Here is a 9521-nt window from a genome sequence, read left to right as displayed (position 1 = left end):
AATCGGACCCTTTTTTGGGTTACCGGTTCGCATTTATATATAAAAGAAAAAACCCACAGAACCCACTCCTACCCGTTTCTCTCTCTCACTCTCTGAGGACCATGGTTCTGAAAATCGAACCAAATCAGCCGGTTGAACCGGTTCAACCGGAAATCGACGAGAAAAATGATCTGGTCTGCTGTCTATAACCGCTTTTTTAAAAACCGTTTTTGAAAACTATTGAATTGGACAAGAACCGGTCGGTTGGGCCGGACCGGAAACCGTCCGGTTCTGTATAAACGGTGCCGTTTTGAATTAAAAAAAAAAAAAAATAAAAAATGTCACTCCCGGTCACCCGCTTCCCGCAACCCCCCCCCCCCCTTCCTTCCCATTCGTGAGTCTCACCCCTCATCTGAAGCCCAAAAATCAAAATTACCAAACCAAAACCCTAACTTCCTCCTCAACGGTTCTGCCGCAGTGCCGCCGCCGTCCGTCTTGTCGGCGCCGTCCGTCTTGTCGGCGCCGTCCGTGGCTTCCTCTTTCCCTCTGTCCCGAACCCAAGCCCTCTCTTGTAGGCTATAGCTCGGCACGTCGTCCCCATCCTCCGGCTTCTCTGTTCGAGGCTTGGAGCAGCTTGCCGTCGTGTCGCCGCTCGCCGCTCGCCATCGTGTCGCCGATCGCCACTCGCCGTCCGTCTCTGCGTCGAAGGTTAGTGGCACTGCTTTCACTTCTTCGGTTCTTCCTTTTATGCTCTGTTGAGTGATTTCTGAATGTGAAATTGTGAATGGATTAATGGAAAGTTTGAATCCAAATCATTATTGAAATTTTGTGCTGCTGCTGTTTTTTTTAATTTCTGAAATTTTTGTTGAACTGCTGCTGATTTTATGCTGGTTTAGTGTGGTTACTTTATGCTCTGTTTTGTAATGTTTGTTGCTGGATGGTGATTGTTCTTGATTCTTGGCTCTGTTTAGTCTCTTGTGCTATTGGTAATGGTGTTTTTTATTGGGTTTATCCTTTGAGAGCTACTGTTAGTGTGGTCTGGTGCTGTTTAGTCTCTCTTTAGTCTCTTGTTGAACTGACAGTGCAGTGCTGCTACCTCTGTTGCTGTTTCTGTCGTGCCTTGCCATCTTGTTACCACTGATTTCATCTGCCCTCATTCTTGTTCTACTTCAAAATCATGCTAAATTTGTGAGTGCCCGTCCTTTTTGAATATGTTTATAAATAATAAGATTAGACATTGATTTTTCTGATTATCATTTTGGTCTGTATTTGATGTTGTTCAAATTTCATGATTTTGTTACTGGCTCCTGAAAGTTGGATTTATTTTTCTAATATGCTTAACATCAGAAAGATTTGGAAGAGTTTGTTACTCTTCATTAAGAATGTGCTGAAACTTTGTTAAAATTTGGCTGAAAATTTTGTTATAAGTTAGATAGATAGATAGATGGGATATGCCAAACTGAAACTTGAAGGTGGAGAATGTTTCTTATGTCCAGTAGCTTATAGGGAGTGAAAATGGCATGTTACCTCAAAGAGGAATGTTGGCAACCCCAAGAATGGCAAGCCTTAGGAGCTTGATGAGGCTTGTCACCCTTCATTAGCCCTTTTCATGGATGAGATCAAGATTGGATGAAATCAATAACAACATTAACAACAAGAGTTCTTTGCCTTCTGATTCAATGATAATTTGGTATCTTGCCCTGGAAATTTCTGGTTACATTATTGGCTGTTGCTGATTTATCATGCTATGATGCTGAGCTTAGCTATGAGTAGATGATTGAATATTTGTTATTGATTTGGTTAATTCAATGAATTTTTTTTTGGTTTTTTGTGACTATCTTAACGAGTTCAATAGTGATATATTGAAAGATATTGTTAATAATTATGAAATCAAATGTTAAATTAGATTTTGGTTGATGTAGTACTTTATATTTGGAAGACATTAAAATTTATGTTACACTATAATTATGTTTTAGAGTATTTATTTATAATTTATTTATTATTTTATTATAAAACGGTTTTTTCGGTTAGACCACGGTTGAACTGGTTAGACCAGTAAACCAGTGAACCAGTAACTAGAACGGTTCGATGACCGGTCTGGTTTTCAGAACCTTGCTGAGGACCCATCCCAACCCTAACTCCCTTTCTCACCCGCCGCCTTCTCCATCGCCGAACCACATCCACCGCTGTCTCCCCTCCGCCGTCGCATCTGCTCCAGTCGCTGTCTCTACTGCTCAAGCTCGTCGCAACACTTCTCGCGTCGCCGCTCGTCTCCTCTGTCTCGGCCCTCGTCTTCTCCTTGACGTCGCTAGAAGTCGTGCTCGGAGCTATTGGCGTCGCAGTCTCCATCGTGTCGTCGGCGGCCCTGAAATCGTCGTCTCTGTCCTCTCGTCAAGCCTCTGTCTTCGAGCCCCTTTTCTCTCTGTCCGAGGTCACATCCTTCCTCCCTCGCCGTCACTTCCCTTCCTCCCTCCATGCCGGTAAGCACTGCTACTTCAATTTGTGTTGTTGCTGATTTTTTGAGAGAAAGTGTAGCCATTATTTTTGGAAGATAGAAAATTGTAACTCTGAAACTGAGGAAGAAGCTTCAAAGGTTCCACACCCAGAAATACTCTATAGATTACAAGTGGTTTTTTGAAATAATGGTTGATAATTGATTTGAATATTCTGTTGAATTTTGTTGCTGAGTTAATTTTTTTGATGGAGTTGAGTTGGGGTTGATGGTTGATTTGAATGTTGTTGTAATTTTGTTAATTTTGTATTCTCATGTAAGGGTTGTTGCTGATACGATTTTGAAGTTAGTTTGGATGTTGAGTTTGGATTATTTTTTGTTTAATTTTTGTTTTTGGATTTTCTTGGCTTTGTATGCTTAGTTTCCTCTGTTTTTGGATTCTGTTTTTGCTATTAAATACTTAATTAAAAGTCTGTCGTTAAAATTTGTTGTGATTTTGAATTTTGTTGTTGATGGTTTGAGTTTATGTATAAGTTTGTGTTTTTCATTGCTTTTTATTATTTGATTATTATAAATTATTGTTGAATTTTTTTTTTATTCTAAATTTTTGTTGCTAATGTGATGATTACTTGATTAGTGATTACTTTATTAGAACTTAAAGTTATTTAATAATTTTTTATTTTATGAATTTTTAATGATAAAATATGAACAAATTACTGTGTAAAAGTACAAAATTTTAAATTTTATTAGTTTAGAAATCGTGGAATTTGAATATTTGAAATTTTTAATAATTTTATAATTTTATTTTATATTTAGTTAAACCGGTTTAACCTCTGAACCGTTGAACCAGTTACTCTACCAGTTCATTGATCGGTCCGGTTCTCGCAACTTTGATGAAAACGATATGACAGAGAGAGAAAGAGAGAGAGAGAAAGAGAGAGGAGAATGGCAAGAATAAGCAAAGAGGCGATGGGTCCAGTGGGGAAGAGGCTCTCGGAGGTTTTGGTTTGTTCTCTCTCGAAGCATCCCTTGAGGTACTACCAGGAAACCAATTCCCTAATCAGTAATGCCATTCCTGTTTCCTTTCCTGTCAGTTCACTTCTACCTCGCTTTCCTTTCTCAATCATAGCTTTCATCACTTCACTCTCTAATCATCCACATATTCCATTTTATTTTAGATAAAAAACGGGATCCCTTGCTTGGTTCCACAAGATGGGAAGATACTCGAGGAAGAAGATGGCAAGGACACAACCACAACCACTCTCTCCCCCTTCAATGCCTTCCACGCGATCCTCCAGAGTGCGTGCCACACCACCCGCCACCTCCTCCAAATTCAGGCACTCCTCACCACCACCGCCCTACTCCGCAACCCTCACATTGCACGCACCCTTCTGAGTCGCGCCTCACACCTATGCGACGTCGCTTACACCCTTTTAATCTTCCATCACTTCAACAACACCTTAGACACGTTTTGCGTCAACACAATGATCCAGGCTTATTCTAACAGCCACGTTCCTCATCAAGCTCTTGCTTTTCTCTTTAATTCTTTGCAAAGTGGTTTCTTTCCCAACAGCTACACCTTTGTGCCCCTCATTGGTTCCTGTGCCAAGATGGGTTGCCTTCAATCTGGGAGGAAGTGCCACAGTCAAGCCCTGAAGAATGGGGTTGATGGGGTGCTACCGGTTCAGAACTCTTTGATTCACATGTATGGGTGCTGCGGTGATGTTGGAGTTGCTAGGGTAGTGTTTGACACAATGTTGAGCAGGGATTTGGTTTCGTGGAACTCGATCATTGATGGATATGTAACAGTTGGTGAATTGAATGCTGCATATGCACTCTTTGATGAAATGCCCGAGAGGAATTTGATTACTTGGAATGTTATGATTGCTGGCCATTTGAAGGCTAGGAACCCTGGCTTTGCCTTGAAGTTGTTCCGGGAGATGGGTAGGTTGGGATTGAAGGGTAATGCTAGGACTATGGTATCTGTGATTACGGCTTGTGGCCGGTCAGCTAGACTCAAGGAAGGAAGATCAGTTCACGCGAGCATCATTAGGACGTTAGCAAGGTTGAGCTTGATTATTGATACGGCTTTGATCGACATGTACTGCAAATGCAAGAGGGTGGATGTAGCACATGTAGTGTTTGAGAGGATGGCAAACAGGAATTTGGTTTCCTGGAATGCGATGATCTTGGGGCACTGCATTCGTGGAAATCCCGAAGATGGACTAAACCTATTTGATTTAATGGTTGGTATGGAGAAGATGAAGCATGAGGTTGAACTTGATAAGATTATAAGTGCAGACAGAAGTCTAGCTAGGTTATCCCCTGACGAAGTAACCTTCATTGGCATTTTGTGTGCCTGCGCTCGTGCAGAGAAGTTGACTGCGGGCAGGTTTTACTTCAAGCAAATGACTGATGTGTTCAATGTGAAGCCCAATTTTGCTCATTTTTGGTGCATGGCGAATCTTCTGGCGAACGTAGGGCTAGTTGATGAGGCAGAAGAATTCCTGAGGAACATCATAAAATTTGATGGAGATATGTCATATGAGTCATTACTATGGGCAAATTTGCTCGGTTTCTGCCATTTCAAAAGAGATGTGGACTTGGGTGAGCGAATTGCAAAACTGATGATTGACCTGGATCCGAAGAACCTTGCCTGTTACCAGTTCCTCCTTGTCATTTATGTTGTGGCTGATCAACGGGAAAATGTTTCCATGGTGAAAAAGCTGGCGAAGGATAGGCTAGGGGTAATACCTGGAAGCACTCTTGTAGACTTGAAAAATATTGTTCACAATTTCAAGGTGTCAAATAGATGGAGAGAAGGATTCGAAGCAGTCAATAAGATGATGGATGAACTAGCTCATAGATTAGGGTTGGAAATTTTTGAGTCAGGCCAGCCACTAGTAGACCGAAGAGAAAATATTAGCTAGGATGAAGATGAGTGATAAAGCAAACCGTTTGAACAAGTAGCGGTCTATTTCACTTTTTTTTTTTCTTTCTTTTAGCTCCCTTGATTCTTTTTTGAAATTTTGCCTAGGTGATAGTTTCTCTTGTTTCGGTTCTTCCCGAGTGCATTTCTCTTTAGGCATTCACTTGAATACTAATAGATAATTCCAGTTTTGGATTGAGTTACTATATGTATAACTCGAGCTTGTAATCTGGTCAAGCACTGCATACCAATATGGATTTTTCTGCTAAGCTGTTACAGGAGGATTAATTAATGAAATGGATTAGCCAATGATGCTAGAATTACGAATTTATTCGATGCGTTGGTACTTTAGTTGACTGTAGCCATCAGATGACTGAACTTGGGAGATTGCAATACCAATGCAAGGTAAGAGATGAAGTATGGTTATGTTTAGAAATTCTTTAGATAATTAGATGATTGATTTAAAAAGAATATCTCGTCTCGTTATTTTCTCTCTCTTGTTCACATTCAATTTTTCAAGCTCAAACAAATTTTATTCATCAAAATTAAAAAAAAATAACTACAAAGTTTAGAAGTTTTTATACCTATTAATTTTAAAATTCTAATTCATAAATTCATTAAAATAAAATGGGTCAAATCATAGTAGGACTTAAAATAATAGAAATAAAATAAAATAAATATAAATATAAAATAAGTTTTAAATAAATATTAATAAATTGATGTATATTTGATTTAACTTGACTAATGAGAACGATTTTAATGCAATTTGAAAATAAAAAGCATTTAATACAATTTGAAAATAGTAGACGAATGGTTTTTTATAATGGTTAATTACTATCTTAGTTAATTTTTAATGCATATCTTGAATAAATGATTTAGTCATCTCTACGAATTTTTTTTTTTAATTATCTTAGATATTGTTATCGTAACTAGATCCATTGGCATATGGATTTTTTGTTTCACATAGTTCGTATAAAAATATTTAACGAAGGGGAATAAACGTGCCTTCTTCAACTCCTTAGCGTTGAGGAATACAAGGTGATAGAATACAACGAAAGGATCCCTTCATTAGTCAATACTCAATAGCATTCCATTTCCTTTTATCTCTATGTATCTCTCTATATATAATCTCTCTATATATAATAGGAGAGTAGTACATAATTCATTATCCATCCGTTTTTTTGCCTGCAGGTATCGAAGTTCTGCACCGTCACAGAAGCAAACACAGAAACTTTGCTCGCGATGCAAATAGAACTATTGGTAGAGACTATTCATCTGTTCATGAAAACCGAAGCTCGATTTTTTTGCAGTTACTCAACGTGGATGGCTGTTGTTGGCGGTGTTGCAGAGATAATTTATTTTTTAAGAGTTAGAATAGTTACACAAATCGTTGTGTTTATGCAAAATCAATGAAACTGAAAAAGTGTTTTTTTATTACGGTTAATGAACTCAAAATAGATCTCAGATTCAGTTTTAGAGCTTGAATGATTCTTGATCTGTTGCTTTAATGTATGTAATGTTTAAATATGACGTCGGAGCGCATCTTGAAGGAGCTCAAAGATTTGCAGAAGGACCCTCCAACGTCGTGCAGAACGGGTTAGCTTCCTCAACCACATCTAGCTTTTTTATCTTTTAGGTTATTTTAAAAAGTATTATTTAGCTTTAACACTGGAAAAATTAAAAAAGTTTCCATTTTTATAATTTGAGATAAGTAATTTTTGGCGCCCCTTTCATTGTTTCATTGATCCTCACAGAAGTTAGTGCTTACTTTTTTATTTTTACTGTTTTCATATCTTTAATCACATTATACATGCTTTTAAAAAGAACTATCAGTAAAGTGGTTGGAAGAAAAAGTTAAAAAGAAAGGTGCTGATAAGGAGGGTGTGGAACCAGTGAAAAAATAAGGGAAAAAAATTGAAGTAAAAGAGAAAAGTGTTAGAGTGGAGAAGGATGTGTCTCTTTGTGGGATATCACTTCTGCCAAACAAAGGAGATGAAGGCAATAATATAGTTCTTCTCAAATTTCTGAGGGCTAGGGAGTTCAAGGTCAGTGATGCATTTGAGATGTTGAAGAGGTCAATTTTCATTTTTTTCCTTTATAAATAGTAGCTCATAAATAATCTACCTTAAATTAAAAGTTACTACAAAAAAAAATAGAATAAAAGAAATCTACTTTAAATATTATACTATGATATTTGTACTCTTTCATACGATAGATTATTGCAAGATAAATAATACATGGAATTATGGATTTGGCAGGTAAGTGAGACATGCAAAATAATGAGGGGTAGAATATGAATTTTCATAGGACGGTACGTTGTTTTCTCTTAATAATTCTTAAAATATTTATTTGAATAAATTGCAATGAATTTTTGAAAGGGAACTATTTCACAATAGTTTAGCTTTCATTCTTCAATGGTTGTTTCATAAATTGATGCTGATGGCAGAGTAACTAAACATTATTCTAAACATTATTCGACAAGCTGATTAAGTAATTTCTTCTTCAATACTATATATTGATAATTAGCTACAATGGCATAAAATAACTCTGAATGCTTTCGCACTTGGAAGGACCTCACATGAAAATTAACTAAATCTGATGACTTGACCAAACTTTATATTGATAATTAACTACAATTTTTAGTTGCAAATACTCAAAAAGTGTACTCATTTGGAATAAAAGAAATCTACTTTAAATTTTATACTATGATATTTGTGCTCTTTCATATGAATTTCTTAGATCATTGCAAGATAAATAACATGTGGAATTATGAATTTGGCAAGTAAGAGAAACATGCAAAATGATAAGGTGTAGGATATAAAATGTATTTCATGTACTCACATTTTAAGTAGATGAAAATTGTTCTTTGATGAGCGGATAATTTGTACGCTTTTTGGCATTGTTTTTAGTATGTTTTTAGTATGATCTAGTTAGTTTTTAGTATATTTTTATTAGTTTTTAGTTAAAATTCACTTTTCTGGACTTTACTATGAGTTTGTGTGTTTTTCTGTGATTTCAGGTATTTTTTGGCTGAAATTGAGGGACCTGAGCAAAAATCTGATTCAGAGACTGAAAAGGACTGCAGATGCTGTTGGATTCTGACCTCCCTGCACTCGAAGTGAATTTTCTGGAGCTACAGAAGCCCAATTGGCGCGCTCTCAACGGCGTTGGAAAGTAGACATCCTGGGCTTTCCAGAAATATATGATAGTCCATACTTTGCCCAAGATTTGATGGCCCAAACCGGCGTTCAAAGTCACCCTCAGAATTCCCAGCGTTAAACGCCGGAACTGGCACCAAAATGGGAGTTAAACGCCCAAACTGGCACAAAAGCTAGCGTTTAACTCCAAGAAGAGTCTCTACACGAAAATGCTTCATTGCTCAGCCCAAGCACACACCAAGTGGGCCCGGAAGTGAATTTTTATGTCATTTACTCATCTCTGTACACCCTAGGCTACTAGTTCTCTATATATAGGACCTTTTACTATTGTAATTGGGGGGCCTTTTGATCATGTTTTTATGATTGAACTCACTTTGGGAGGCTGGCCATTCGGCCATGCCTAGACCTTGTTCTTATGTATTTTCAACGGTGGAGTTTCTACACACCATAGATTAAGGTGTGGAGCTCTGCTGTACCTCGAGTATTAATGCAATTACTATTGTTCTTCTATTCAATTTCGCTTGTTCTTTGTCCAAGATATCACTTGTTCTTCAACTTGATGAATGTGATGATCCGTGACACTCATCATCATTCTCACCTATGAACGTGTGACTGACAACCACCTCCGTTCTACCTTAGATTGGGTGAATATCTCTTGGATTCCTGATACACGATGCATGGTTGATCGCCTGACAACTGAGTGCTCGCCTGACAAACGAGCCAGCCATTCCGTGAGATCAGAGTCTTCATGGTATAGGCAAGAACTGATGGCGGCATTCAAGAGAATCCGGAAGGTCTAACCTTGTCTGTGGTATTCTGAGTAGGATTCAATGATTGAATGACTGTGACGTGCTTCAAACTCCTGAAGGCGGGGCGTTAGTGACAGACGCAAAAGAATCAATGGATTCTATTCCGGCCTGATCGAGAACCGACAGATGGATAGCCGTGCCGTGACAGGGTGCGTTGAACATTTTCACTGAGAGGATGGGAGGTAGCCACTGAC

General features: G+C 38.0%; 1 protein-coding gene across 7 annotated transcripts; it reads left to right on the top strand.

Annotated features, from left to right (window-relative positions):
- The first annotated feature begins 392 nt into the window (after positions 1 to 392).
- On the top strand, positions 393 to 9004 carry LOC130976024 (pentatricopeptide repeat-containing protein At3g51320-like). 7 transcript variants are annotated; one of them, XM_057900762.1, is made up of 5 exons: positions 393 to 687; positions 1486 to 2459; positions 3282 to 3520; positions 3610 to 5765; positions 6552 to 6836. In XM_057900762.1, the coding sequence occupies exons 3-4, from the start codon at positions 3377 to 3379 to the stop codon at positions 5359 to 5361; spliced, it is 1896 nt and encodes a 631-aa protein (XP_057756745.1). In that variant the 5' UTR covers positions 393 to 687; positions 1486 to 2459; positions 3282 to 3376; the 3' UTR covers positions 5362 to 5765; positions 6552 to 6836. The 7 variants fall into 7 exon arrangements, 4 of the variants coding, with proteins under 4 accessions (XP_057756745.1, XP_057756743.1, XP_057756741.1 ...); XM_057900760.1 differs by having other exon boundaries at positions 1476 to 2459; XR_009084539.1 differs by lacking the exons at positions 1486 to 2459; positions 3282 to 3520; positions 3610 to 5765 and adding exons at positions 7619 to 7671; positions 8380 to 9004 and having other exon boundaries at positions 6552 to 7405.
- Positions 9005 to 9521: the final 517 nt, after the last annotated feature.

Source organism: Arachis stenosperma, chromosome 4 (genome assembly GCF_014773155.1).
Source record: "Arachis stenosperma cultivar V10309 chromosome 4, arast.V10309.gnm1.PFL2, whole genome shotgun sequence".
Classification (NCBI taxonomy): Eukaryota; Viridiplantae; Streptophyta; class Magnoliopsida; order Fabales; family Fabaceae; genus Arachis; species Arachis stenosperma.
Note: the sequence above shows the minus strand (reverse complement) of the source record. Positions and strands in the feature narration are given on the sequence as shown.

Bases quoted from the DNA above. Each gene is read 5' to 3' on its own strand.
- LOC130976024 (XM_057900758.1), top strand. From the start codon at position 3,377: ATGGCAAGAATAAGCAAAGAGGCGATGGGTCCAGTGGGGAAGAGGCTC. The intron at 3,521-3,609 runs GTCAGTTCACTT...ATTTTATTTTAG, and splicing joins CCATTCCTGTTTCCTTTCCT to ATAAAAAACGGGATCCCTTG.